The 14,384-nt window shown below is 35.7% G+C and overlaps 3 protein-coding genes across 3 annotated transcripts; all 3 read left to right on the forward strand.

Annotated features, from left to right (window-relative positions):
• The first annotated feature begins 1,391 nt into the window (after positions 1-1,391).
• Positions 1,392-13,486, forward strand: LOC115874781. Its single transcript, XM_030890056.1, has 2 exons — positions 1,392-7,088; positions 7,160-13,486. Exon 1 carries the CDS (start codon positions 1,493-1,495, stop codon positions 6,707-6,709), a length of 5,217 nt encoding a protein of 1,738 aa, XP_030745916.1. The 5' UTR covers positions 1,392-1,492; the 3' UTR covers positions 6,710-7,088; positions 7,160-13,486.
• Positions 7,403-8,245, forward strand: LOC115874484 (uncharacterized protein K02A2.6-like). The gene has a single exon (XM_030889634.1). It carries the CDS (start codon positions 7,403-7,405, stop codon positions 8,243-8,245), a length of 843 nt encoding a protein of 280 aa, XP_030745494.1.
• On the forward strand, positions 8,345-8,869 carry LOC115874485 (uncharacterized protein K02A2.6-like). Its single transcript, XM_030889635.1, has one exon. It carries the CDS (start codon positions 8,345-8,347, stop codon positions 8,867-8,869), a length of 525 nt encoding a protein of 174 aa, XP_030745495.1.
• Positions 13,487-14,384: the final 898 nt, after the last annotated feature.

Consider the following 14,384-nt stretch of genomic DNA (forward strand, 5'->3'; position numbering starts at 1 on the left):
TGTTTTTTTCAGTGCTGTCAATTGTATCTATTATTTATGTTATTATTTAGATATTTTGCATAACACGTGAATGATTATTATGTATTTTTATAGCCAATAAAATTAAATAGAAATAAAACTCTAGATTGCTATAATTAATCTAATTATTCTAGATTATTATGTTATTACTTTGTTAAAAATTCGTGAAATTAAAAGGGGTGTGTACAAGTTTCTTCTTTTTTTGAAGTTTTAAATGCTGTAACTCCATATCATGTTCATAATAGGTTTTATAACATTCTACTATACGTAAGCCTTAAAAAGGCCTTTCAGCTTTCGTAACTATAACTGTAGAATCAGCAATATTAAATTGAGGTACCTTGTTTAATTCTGCTTATACATATATTGCATTAATTTTTCTGCTACCTTAAGATTTTTCTATTCTTACACCTAATTTATGTGATTTTCTTAGCATATATGATTTATAAATAATATTTTTCGTAATGGAAGGATATGCAAGTATTAAGATATCTTAACATTTATTCTCCACACCACAAAGCATAATGTGCGTTGTATTAAGACATAAAAAAATTATTAGAAATATCATAATATAAATCACAAACTAACTTAAGTTTTGCTTAAAGTGTATAAATTTAATGAGATCAAAAATAAACCTTCACCATATTATCAAGATAATAAATAATAATTTTAGTTTTGGTATTACAGGAAACAAGAAATTAAGTAAATTAAGAAAAGAATATATCAAAGTACAGGATATTAAATACTGTAATGTATTCTACGGCATAATCCATATCCCTTCTAAAGAGAAAAAGTGAAAACATAAAGCTTATTTTAATCCTATCAGCATTTTTCGATAAAATATGTGCCTCGGCAATTGCTATCAACTCACTAACCACTAACTTGATATTTTTAAGAAATTGTGATACAAACACACTACAATCAAACTAGGTCAACTGTTACCTCTATCTCATCGACTTGTGCTATAAAACTCGTCATGCGGTACTTCAATACATATAATTGATCGACGAGCGGGCCGAGGTTGCCATATTTCAACCATAAAGCTCTTGCCGCGAGTAATAAACAAATTAACAACCTGTATAAATAAATGGTATTATTATTACAATATTATATTACTTACAACTCTGATTACAATTATAATAACTTAACTTCACAATCTCCATTATCCTTCTTACCTTAAGTTTTGATATGGTTTTGATCAAGATAAATCTGAAATTATAAAATGAATTATAGAATTTGTATTATTACTGATTAACACTCAAAAAATCATTTGTTTTCTACTGTAAATAATTCGAAAATAAACTGCCATTTGGCAACATCGACGATGTGCGCTTGCGAAGTATCGATGATCAAATGCAGCAAATACAGGCTTAAGGTCAGTCACCGGATACACACCTTTTTTGTTTTGTTGATTTTTTCGACTATCGTGTGAATAGTTTTGCTGGTTTTGGTTTGGTATAGTGAGTAGTGAGTCAATATGTTAGCAGATAGTAAAGAGTCCGGTAAATCACCAAGTAGTGAGAGCACTCTAAAAAAGTCAGATTTCGTTACTAGAGATCCTATTTCCATTTTTAGTAGGATAAAAAATGCAAGTGATGAAGAGGAAAAAAAGAAGCTTAATCAACTTTTAGAGACACTAAGGAAGAAATCGCCTGAGGGCTTTAAGATAGGAGCTGCTGTAGGTGAAGGGGATTGTTTCTTTGATTCCATAGCTCAAGGATTGAACGAGCTAAAAGATAAAGGTCTGATTACAGGTAGTAAAGGATTTAGTGTAAAGTCTTTGCGGGAAAATTGTAAGCAATATGCACAACAAGTTAATCAATCAAAAAAAGGTTCATGGTTGGGTAGGGCTTTAAAAGGAGAAGGTGAAAAACTTTGTGAATATATTCTGCGTATTGGATTTACTGCAGAAGACATAGAAAATACAAGCTCTGGTTCAGAAATAGAAATTCTAAAGTTGGAAAACGCTATATGGGGAAGACCGGAAGTTGAAGGGAAAATGATATGTGATAAGTATGAGGTGAAAGTTAAGATTATAAAATTGAGAGATAAAGAGATAGATGGATTACATGTTACTAAAGGCAAGGTAGGTACAGGTAATAATATTATTTACATAGTGAATTACAGGAACCATTTTGTACCACTTCTTAGTAATATTGAAAAAGATATAAAGAGAAGCATAAAAGTTTATAGAGTCGAAGCTTACGGTAATGTGGTAGGTTCAGATTCAAACAATATTTCTCAATCTTACATTTCTACACCATTACAAGGTATTGAAAACCCTACATACAAACAAAGTGGTTGCCCAAGAAGTCCAGGTAAGGAAAATCATAAAACGGGTAGAAAACGTGGGCGTTCTGTTACAGATAAAGATAATAAAGCACCAAAAAGGGCGCGCATGGATGTAAATGTTGCTAGTAATGAAGAGTTAGAATCGCCTAGTGATTTACAGGATAACCCTGAACAGGACGAACTGCATAATGCTTTTCAGACTAAGCGACACATTCCTCATCATTTGATTGAACTTATGTATCAATTAGACTTATCAGTGCTGTGCTTACTTAGAAAGTCTACATATGAACATAAATATCCTTCATTGTCATTAGCGTTTGGAGATTCTGAAATTGACAAATTTAGTAATATCGTTCTCCGCTCTAAGGGGAAGTCTATTCATATACAAGTTGAAAATGTGGAAAATTATATAGATAATAATATCAGTTATGCTAGGTTATTTAATAAAGAAAGACGAAGTTCTTCTGTTAATAGTTACTTTGATAGTTTTGTTAAACATCTAATCTCTAAATCAGATCTCTATATCAGTTTATATAATGTGAAATATCTTATTGTCTATACTAATTCAGGCTTGGATCTTACAGAAGAAAAGAAATTAAAACAAGGACGATCCAAAAACTTTTATCCTTTTAAGTTTTATAGCATAAATATAGAGGAATACGACATTCTAAAAAACTTTTTATTTACAAGTAATAACATACAAGGGCATGGTTTTTATCAGTTTTCACAAGATAAAACAACAAGAGAGGAACTCTTAAAGCGATTAAAATTCTCGCCTGCCGTGCAGAAAGTAATAAAAAAAAGAGAGCTTTCTCAGGGGTTTGAAAAAGAAATAAAAGAAGCATTTTTAGATAAATTAGTATTTGCAGTTAATCAGCCTAATAGAGAAGAGCTGAACAGCAGTATTAAAAGTGAAATGAAAAAAAATAGTGAAGTTCAAGATAATTATAATTATATAATATTACAAGAAAGAATATTAAGTAATTTAGAAGAGCATAAAAAACTTGGAAACTATATATCTGGAATTATATATGAATTTAATTTATTAAAGCTTTTTTTGCATGACATGTTCTTGCATAAAAATATGATTTCCATAAATTTTGAAGGAAAAAGCCGTGACACATCTAATAATATTACTATCAATTATAAAGGTAGAGCTACTTACTTAGAGGCTCATAACGCAGATAGTAATATTGATTATAGTCAGTTATTTCCCTCCAGACAACAGAATAATACGTTTTCTATTGATAAGCTTTTTACTCTTTTTGTTGAAAAATTAGAAGAAAGTATAGAATATTTTATTATCTATACTAATGCAGATCTAGATCTTACGGAAGAAAAGGAATTAAAAAAGGGTCAATCTAAAGATTTTTATCCTTTGAAATTTGATATTATGGATATTCGAAAGAAGAAGTATAAAATTTTAAGAGATTGTTCATGTATAGGTGGGAATGGTCTTTATCAATTTTCGCAAGAGGAAACAACAAGAAAAAAGCTTTTAAGTCTATTAAAGCTTCCACCTTCTTTACAGAAAGAAAGAGAAGGAGGACTGTCTGATGAAAATGAAAAAGAAACAAAAGAGAAATTTTTAGATAAATTAGTATTTGTGGTCAACCAGCCTAATAGGGAAAAGTTGAATAGTGTTATTAGAGGTAAAATAAATAATCAGTCCAATATTCCATATAATTGCGAAAAGTTACATGAAATAGCATTACGTTGGTTAGAATCTCATGAACTTGGTCCTGTCACAAAAGGAATAATAGAAAAGATTTTAGAAGATATCAACCATAATAGATTTAGTTATCAGGCGATTCAAAATAAAGACGTTAATGAGGAATTTAAATTTGCTAAAAGTGTGGTTGGCAGAGAAGGAACGGCTGTGTTTTATCAGTTCTTAGGTTTTTTAGTTAAAGGAGAAGGAAAAAAATGTCTAGAAGTTTTGAAAAGAAAAGGAATAAATCTATCTACAGTATCCAGTATTTTGCATGGAGCAGGAGATAGTGCTGTAAAAGCTTTTAAAGACTTATATGACTTTTGGTTTGATGGAAAAGGAAATAAAACCCAATACTTGAAAACTCTGGAAGAAAAAGGAATAAATCTATCTAATATATCAAGCATTTTGCATGGAGCAAGAGCTAAAGCTGCAAAAGCTTTTAAAGACTTATATGACCTTTGGTTTAATCATAATGGAAGAAAAACAAAATATTTAATAAAACTAGAAGAAAATGGAGTAGACCTAGTTCGTGTGTCCAGTATTTTAAGTGGAGCAGGAACTAGTGCTTTTAAGGCTTTTCAAGATTTATATAACCTTTGGTTTGATAAAAAAGGAAATAGAACACAATATTTAAAAACTCTAGACAAAGAAGGAATAAATCTATCTAATATATCCAGTATTCTAGGTGGAGCAGGAACTAATGCTCCTAAAGCTTTTAAAGATTTATATGACCTTTGGTTTAATGAGCAAGGAAATAAAAAACAACATTTAAAAACTCTAGAGACAGAGGGAATAAATCTATCTAATATGTCCAGTATCTTGCATCGAGCAGGAGCTAATGCTGCAAAAGCTTTTAAAGACTTATATGGTCTTTGGTTTGATGAGCAAGGAAATAAAAAACAATATTTAAAAACTCTAGAGAAAGAAGGAATAAATATATCTAATATGTCCAGTATTCTAGGTGGAGCAGGAACTAATGCTGCAAAAGCTTTTAAAGACTTATATGAACTTTGGTTTGATAAGCAAGGGAATAAAAAACATTATTTAGAGGCTCTAGAAGAAAAGGGGATAAATCTATCTCATATGTCCAGTGTTTTAAGTGGAGCCGGATCTAGTGCTGCAAAAGCTTTTAAAGACTTGTATGACTTTTGGTTTGATAAGCAAGGGAATAAAAAACAATGTTTAGAAGCTCTAGAAGAAAGGGGGATAAATCTATCTAATATGTCCAGTATTTTAAGTGGAGCAGGATCTAGTGCTGCAAAGGCTTTTAAAGACTTATATGACTTTTGGTTTGATAAACAAGGGAATAAAACGCAATATTTAAAAACTTTAGAAGAAAAAGGAATAAATCTATCTACTGTATCTAGTATTTTACATGGAGCAGGAACTAGTGCTTCTAAAGCTTTTAAAGATTTATACAACCTTTGGTTTGATAAAAAAGGAAATCGAACACAATATTTAAAAACTCTAGAGAAAGAAGGAATAAATATATCTAATATATCCAGTATTCTAGGTGGAGCAGGAACTAATGCTCCTAAAGCTTTTAAAGATTTATGTGATCTTTGGTTTGATGAGCAAGGAAATCAAAAGCAGTATTTAAAGCATTTTATTGAGAAAAAAGATGGGGAAAAAACTTTTACGATGTATAACTTATCCAGTATTTTAGGTGGAGCAGGAGCTAGTGCTAAAGATGCTTTTGAAAAATTGCATAGTGTTTGTTTTAACGACGAAGGAAAAAGAACACAACTTTTAGATGATTTCTATGGGGCAGGTTTTGAGCCAAGTAACTTATCCTGTATGTTATGTAAAGCAGGAGTTCATATTTCTTCCATCTCAAAAAGATTGCATAGCGTTTGTTTTAATGATGAAGGAAAAAGAACAAAACTTTTAGATGACTTCTATAAGGCAGGTTTTAGGACATGTGATTTGTGCAGTATATTAAGTGGAGCAGCGGATAGTTTAGAAAAATTTCATGATTTTTGTTTTATAGGAGAAACAAAAAAGTATTTAAACCATTTTTTAAATGACGAAAAAGGTTTTACGCTGAGCAATTTATGTAATATATTGCATGGAGTAAGAGCTAATATTTGTTCTGTTTTAAAAGATTTTCATGATGTTTGTTTTGATGAGGTAGGAAACAAAACGCAGCTTTTAGCTGATTTCCGTAAGGTGGGTTTTACGCCTAGTGATTTATCCAATATATTGTCCATGGCAGGAAATAATGCCACTTCTATTTTAAGAAATTTTCATAAAGTTTATTTTAATAAAGAAAATCACTTCTTAGCCAAGAAAGAACTTTTTACGCCAAAGGGTTTATCCAAGATATTACATGGAGTAGGACTTAATATTTGCCTTACCTTTGAAAAATTGCATGATCTTTGTTTTGATAAGGCAGGCAACAAAACAAAGTATTTAAACAATATTATCCAAAATAACCGGCATGAAATGTTTAATATATTATATAAAAAAGTCAGAAAAGCTCCTGCTTTCTTAGATGAACAGAATATTAGTGAAGGAGACAAAATAACCAATGTAGGCCTTGAGTCAACTAGTTCATCTGGTAGAACGGAGCAAGGACAAAATTTAGGTAACGCACAACAAAATGGTCCTAAAGTTAAAAAAAGAAAAAAAGAGAAAAACCAGGAAGGGTACCTTAAATCGGGGCGAAAACAGGCAAGAAATTACTGACGGAATAGATGATAACCCTGAAACTTAAAGTAAAGACTGCTATAAATCAACAACACACGTTGTCGTCAAGAAGAATGGAACACTGAGAATCACTGGTAATTACAAGCCATCACTCAACCCAAGAATCATCATCGATGAACATCCGATTCCGAAAACCGAACACCTGTTCAACCGAATGCCAGGCGCTTCTCTTTTCTACCACTTGGATGTTACAAACGCCTACACCCATCTCGAGGTCGATGAAGAGTTCAGCTATGCACTAACGCTTAATACTCCAACTCATGGTCTCATCCAGCCAAAACGAGCAGTGTATGGTGCAGCCAACATTCCTGCTATTTAGCAAAGACGAATGGAGACAGTGCTACAAGGGCTTGAAAATGTAAGTTTTTTCGATTATTTTATTTGCCGACAATTTTCATAAACTAATTCAAGCATTGAACTTAATCTTAGTCCGATTTAGGCAACATGGGCACAAGCTAAACCGAGATAAATGTACCTTTGCGGAGCATGTCTTAGAAGCTCTTGGTCACAAGATTGATGCATCCGGAATCCACAAATATGATATACATATCCGTACAATACGTGATGCACCCAAACCAGTAACTCCACAAGAACTACATCTGTTTCTTGGAAAAGCAACTTTTTATAATTCGTTTATTCCAGATCTATCTACAAGAGATAGACCACTGAGATATGCTACTTAAAGACCCATTCATCTGGACTCCAGAAGGCAACAAAGCTTACGAAGATATTAAGAACGCTCTAACTTCACTGCAAGTATTCATCCAGTATGTTCCAACCTTGCCTCTTCTGTTAGCCACCGACGCCAGCAAAACAAGTCTCGGTGCAGTGTTCTCTCATCGACTAAGCAACGGCCAATCGCTATGGGCGGTACAAAATTTCTTCAATTACTTGTACGCACGCCACTTCACGCTTATCACAAATCACCAGCCATTGACACAAATTCTGTATCCTGAGAAGTCACTACCGTGTATCGGTCACATGGCCAACTATGCTGACTATCTGGCACACTTTGACTACGACATTGTTTTCAAGACTTCTAAAGACAACGCTAACGCAGACTATTGTTCCAGAGCACCATTAACTTCTACAGTAAACATCATTGACAACTCTTCTTCGTCACAAAGGGAAGAAGCACAGGATTTCGACGATTTCGATTGTTTTGCTATACATCAAACTCAGCAACTACAAGTGAGAGCAGAAGCAATCACACGCGAAACGAGAAAATACCTACACCTTGGAAAAATCGTGAAAATTCTAGAAGATCCACAAGATTTAGTATACCACAACTTTAAAGCTCGCGAAGTTAAGTATACCCTAGCAGCCAACTGCTTGACGTTTGAACATAGAGTAGTGATTCCGCCTTTTCTACGAGACACCATCCCCAACGATCTTCATGTCGCTCAAATAGGCATAGGCAAAATGAAAGGATTGGCACGTTCCTTTGTTTTTTGGCCAGGCATAGACGCAGACATTGAGAGACTTGCTAAGTCTTGCGCCGCATGTGTAACATAAGCGTATGATCCACCCAAATTTCGTGACCACCACTGGGAGTACCCAAAGGCACCATGGGAACTTATTCATATTGACTACGCAGGTCCAGTAGCCAACACGATGTTGTTAATCGTTGTCGAGGCTTACAACAAATGGGTTGAAGTAAAACCTACCACCCTTACCACAGCAACTTCAACAATCGCTATTATGGACAACCTCTTCACAGCATATGGTACATCAATCACTCTTGTTTCAGACAACGGTAGACAAAACATTGCTGAAGAATTCAAGACTTTCCTGAAGAATAGTGGAGTGAAATACCACAAGCTATCAGCACCATACCATCCATCAACAAATGGACAAGCGGAACGGTATGCGCAAACAGTGAAAGACGCACTATATACAATAAAAACTACGAAATCGACACTACAGAGTAATCTTAACCAATTCCTTCGACAATATCGCAAAGCACCACATTCCATCACAAGACAGTCCCCAAGTCAATTGTTCTTAGGACGAGACCTTCGCACTCGCCCCAATCTAACGAGATCTGATGATATATCAACGAAAGTGTTAGAAAAACAACGAGCTGAAATGCGCTCCACCTTTCGCTCCTTGGAAGATGGACAAAGAGTGTATTTCTGATCTGGTAACCAGAAGATCGACAAATGGCTCCCTGGGACAATTTCTAAACGAATAAGTGATCTCCACTATGAAATCAACTATGAAGATAAACAAATAAGACGTCATATAGCCCAAATAAGAACTTTCAAGGACCAATACAGGTACTAACAAATGATTGTCAACGCCATATTCGATTTTATGAAGAACCACCAATTGCACCAGCTGCGAAAACACCAATTCGGGAATCATAACCTCCAGTGATACCAGAGAAGACCTCACACTCCAAGTATACCACGAAAATCAAATCGAGTAAATCGTCCACTATTGAGATATTCACCAAATTGAAAAGAGGGAGGAATGTTATATATTTATTGGAGTACATCCCTACCTGTGAAACCTGAAAAACTGTCAAGCTCATGTCATACGTTTAGTTTTGAATGACTTGTAATTTTGAATTTGCATTTTAAATAAAAGTAAGTTTTAGTGCACTTATATATCTATAAACCCCCCAAGAAACATAACAGTGGTGTCAGAAGCGGGATAGATACATAAACTCGTGAAAGTGTAACACAGGAACGAAATCTAAGAACTGCAACGTCAAACTGCAACTTCAAACCTCGTGCTCAAATACAGTTTCATCGCCACGTTGGTAAGTCTTCTGTTCATAAACGTTGTTCAACATGGCTCAAGTAATACTAGAATTACTCCAACAACTATCGGGATTAATTGCCAACGCCATATGACAGTCGCAAGCAAATACCTGGTCAAACAGAACCAACGTCATCAGCACAGTCTCGACCACCCCAATTCTCCATGCAAGCATATCGCGCTGGCGATTGAACTACAATCACAGAGTACTTTACACGGTTCACCTGGGCGCTCAATCTGAGTTACATCCCTGAAGAACAACATGCTCATTATGCACGTGTCTATATGGGTTCTGAGCTCAACGATGCCTTAAGATCCTTGGCAGTCCTGAAGATCCAAAATCTTTAACATATTTTTAAATTTAAACGAAACTTACTGTTCATTTCGATGCAACACGCAATAAGTTTGCTGAAAGTATCAAATTTCGAAGCACCGTGCAAAAACCAAGAGAATCGATTGCTAGTTTTACCTTAAGACTGCGACAAGCGGCAACCTATTGTGAATATGAAGCATTCCCCGACAGAACGTTGATCGAACAAATCGCAGGTCTAGAGTTAAGAGAAATGTGTGACGAAATCATCGCCAAGAAGCCAGAGAACTTCACCGCTGCATACGAAATCGTCTACGCACTCGAAGCCACTCGAAACACTTGACGAAGTAAAGACTGTTGCCACCAAACCAGATGCAACGAACCGGATTAGATACGAAAAACCTTCATCTCGAAAAAATTGTAATCAGCGACCAAACAGTTCATCAACACGCCGACACCAGAAATCGCCAAATCAAGCAAGGTATAACCAAACAAATCAGACATCCACAGACAATCAGCCAGTATGCTCAGGTTGTGGTGAAAATCACCCTCGAAGTCAGTGCAGATTCCTCAATGCAAACTGTCTCAAGTGTGTAAAGAAGGGACACATCAGCAAAGTATGTCGATCGAAGACAACACGGGGTACAAATAATGTCACGGAAGACAAACCAGCAGAAAACATTGCTGCCAAGAGATCAACTTTGAACGCCCCTTTGCAAAACCGGATCTAATTCATAAGCTTTCAGCCAAATAACCTTTGTCCTTGGAACATCAAAGGCAACTTGACATCATCCTCAACCTGCACTAAGACGTGTTCAGCAATGTCCCTGGAAAAATCTCAGGACCACCAGCGAAAATGTATTTGAAAAATGGCGCTACTCCTATCTTCGCCCGTGCTCGAGATATACCAGTTGCTCTCCGTGATGCGTACGCCAAGGAAATCGAGTCAAAAATTTCATCCGGCTTCTACGAAAGAGTCGATTATTCAGAGTGGACATCAACAACACACGTTGTCATCAAGAAAAATGGGAAACTAAGAATCACTGGTAATTACAAGCCAACACTCAACCCAAGGAACATCATCGATAAACATCCGATTCGGAAAATCGGACACCTGTTCAACCGACTGCCAGGCGCTTCTCTTTTCTGCCACTTGGATGTTACAGACGCCTACACCCATCTCGAGGTTGATGAAGAGTTCAGCCATGTACTAACGCTTAATACTCAAACTCATGGTCTCATCCGGCCAAAACGAGCAGTGTATGGTGCAGCCAACATTCCTGCTATCTGGCAAAGACGAATGGAGACAGTGCTGCGACTACAAGGACTTGAAAATGTAAGTTTTTTCGATGACATTATTGTATTTGCCGACAATTTTGGTAAACTGATTCAAGCATTGAACTTAATCTTAGACCGATTTAGGCAACATGGGCCCAAGCTAAACCGAGATAAATGTATCTTTACGGAACATGTCTCAGAAGCTCTTGTATTGTATTTTGTATTGTCTCGCAATCGCACGCGAAACCTATTAAGACCTACACCTTGGAAAAATCGTGAAAATTTGGAAGATGGACAGCATTTAGTATACCACAACTTTAAAGCTCCCGAAGTTAAGTATACTCTAGCAGCCAACTGCTTGATGTTTGAGCATAGAGTAGTGATTCCGCCTTCTCTACGAGAAGCCATCCTCGACGATCTTCATGTAGCTCAAATAGGCATAGGCAAAATGAAAGAATTGACACGTTCCTTTGTTTTTTGGCCAGGCATAGACGCAGACATTGAGAGACTTGCTAAGTCTTTCGCCGCATGTGCAACACAAGCGCATGAACCACCCATATTTCGTGACCACGATTTCGTTCCACCATGGGAACGTATTCATATTGACTACGCAGGTCCAGTAGCCGACACGATGGTGTTAATCGTTGTTGACGCTTACAGCAAATGGGTTGAAGTAAAACCTACCATCCTTACCACAGCAGCTTCAACAATCGCTATTATGGACAACCTCTTCACAGCATATGGTACACCAATCACTCTTGTTTCAGACAATGGATAATTCATTGCAGAAGAATTCAAGATTTTCCTGAAAAATAGTGAAGCGAAATACCAGAAACTATCAGCACCGTACGATCCATCAACAAATGGACAAGCGGAACGGTATGCGCAAACAGTGAAAGACGCACTATATACAATAACAACTACGAAATCGACACCTACAGAGTAATCTTAACCAATTCCTTCGACAATATCGCAAAACACCACATTCCACCACAAGACAGTCTCCAGCTCAATTGTTCTTAGGACGAGACCTTCGCACTCGCCTCAATCTAACGAGACTTGATGATACCGGTTACGAACTGATGATACAGTATAAATACCATGAAGAATGGGAAAACCGCTGGGATTGATGATATCTCTATGGAACAGATCAACAATTTCGAGACTGGAACCAAAGAATGGATATTTAGCTTTATTATAACATACTATATTATAGCTTTTCAACATATGTTGCGAAACCTTTCAAATTCCAAAACTGTGACGGAAGTAGTAGCTCTCCCTAAACCCGGAAAAGATCCAGAGTCTCCAAAAAGCTACCGACCCATATCCCTTCTTTTGCCATCTGTTTAAGCTCTACGAAAGACTAATCCTCTACAGAATAGAGAAGACCGTCGATTCAAAGCTGATTCCACACCTAGCAGGTTTGAGACCTGGAAAGTCCTGCACCAGTCAAATCCTCGCATTGACAGAATATATCGAGGAGGGTTTTGATAGTAAACAGATCACAGGGTTGGCCCTAGTCGACCTCAGTTCCGCCTATGTCGCGGTAAACCACAAGTTATTACTGCATAAAGCCAACGAGACCTTGAAAGATTACCACCTAGTCAAGATACTAGAATCCTTGCTCCAAAACAGGCAGTTTTCCGTGGCGCTCACGGGCAAAAAGAGTCGATGGCGATACCAGAAGAATGGACTGGCGCAAGGGGGCACCAATTCTGTGTTCTGTGCTGGCACCAATTCTTTTTAACATATACACAAATGACCAATCTATTCCAGATAACACTAGAACCTTTGCATATGCAGATGACCTAGCAATAACAGTTAAAGGCAAAGGTTCGAAGATATCGAGGAGAAACTAGAAACAAAAACAGTGTCAACTTATTACAAAAAGAATTCTTTAAAACCCAACCAAAACTAAAGTGAGTGTATTCCACCTGAATTCGAGACAGGCGAGCAGACTTAATGTCACATGGGATGGGACACCACTAGAACACACAGATATGCCTACCTATCTTGGCGTCGCGCGTCGTGCTGGACAGAACATTGACTTACAAATATCACTGCGAAAAAACACGTAAAAAAGTAGAAGCACGAAATTCCCTAATAAGGAAGCTGACCAATAGTAAATGGAGAACTAAACCTGTCGTGGTCAGCATCGCATCGTCAAACATCAATTCGTGAACCAGAACCTCCAATGATACCAGACCAGAGAATACACCTCACACTCGAAAGATACCACGAAGATCAAATCGAGTAATTCGTCCACCACTGAGATATTCACCAAATTGAAAAGAGGGAGGTATATTTATCGGAGTAAAAAAACGGCCAAGCTCATGTCATTAGTTTAGTTTTGAATGACTTATAATTTTGAAATTGTAAATAAAAGTAAGAGTTTTAGTGCACTTTATATATCTATAAACCCCCAAGAAACCTAACACCGTTTCCAAAAAATCCTATATGAGGTTTTCGCCACTGAAAAAAAAATCTACAAAATAAAATTGATATTTTTTGTAAACACTTCTGCGTTAAACCCAAACGGAAACTACTTGTCAGAAGTTAAGTTTACAGTTATACAAATTTACCTAACAAACAAAAAATGCTTAACGTTTCGGAAAGTTTATCTCTTTCCGTCGTCGGAAGCAAAAAAATACAAAGAATAAAGAAAAAACTATTTAAAATATTTAAATTCAAATATTCGAGAACACTTTAGTTTTTTTTAAACAGATACGTCTACAAAAACCGTTGACGTTCTGTTAAAATGACATTAGATCAAGTTAAACTTCAAAATTAACATTAAATACCTGATAACAATTACTTAATAAGGTAAAACTAAAAAGCCCCAAACTTTCTGTATGATTATTTTTAAATTTTACGTATGTTATGTTTATTTATGTTATGTTCATTAAAATCAAAGAAGCGATTGCCATACATTACTAACATCTACAGATGCATGAACAATACATTTATTTTTATTAGACTGCATTAAAAAAGCCTCTTTTATTTTTCTTTTAGAGGCTATCGCTTCTTTCATTATAATAATATCCCATGAATGCTGACAAATCATAGATTTGTGAAAATCTCCCTTTCCTCACCAATGTAAAATTTATCGCATTCACATGGTATTTGGTATATTATATTTTTTGTTTGTTCTGTATTCATTGGTTGATGATAAAACGGATCTAAGTGTATTTTGTGTTTTGAAAAAAACAAAACAAAATACACTAATAAAATAAAAAATAAACTAATGTGCCGGTAGATAAATCACTTAAAATAGATAGATCAGAACAAGATAAACATTTA

This window comes from Sitophilus oryzae, unplaced genomic scaffold (genome assembly GCF_002938485.1).
Source record: "Sitophilus oryzae breed Bouriz unplaced genomic scaffold, Soryzae_2.0 scaffold_1297_pilon_pilon, whole genome shotgun sequence".
In the NCBI taxonomy this organism is placed as follows: domain Eukaryota; kingdom Metazoa; phylum Arthropoda; class Insecta; order Coleoptera; family Curculionidae; genus Sitophilus; species Sitophilus oryzae.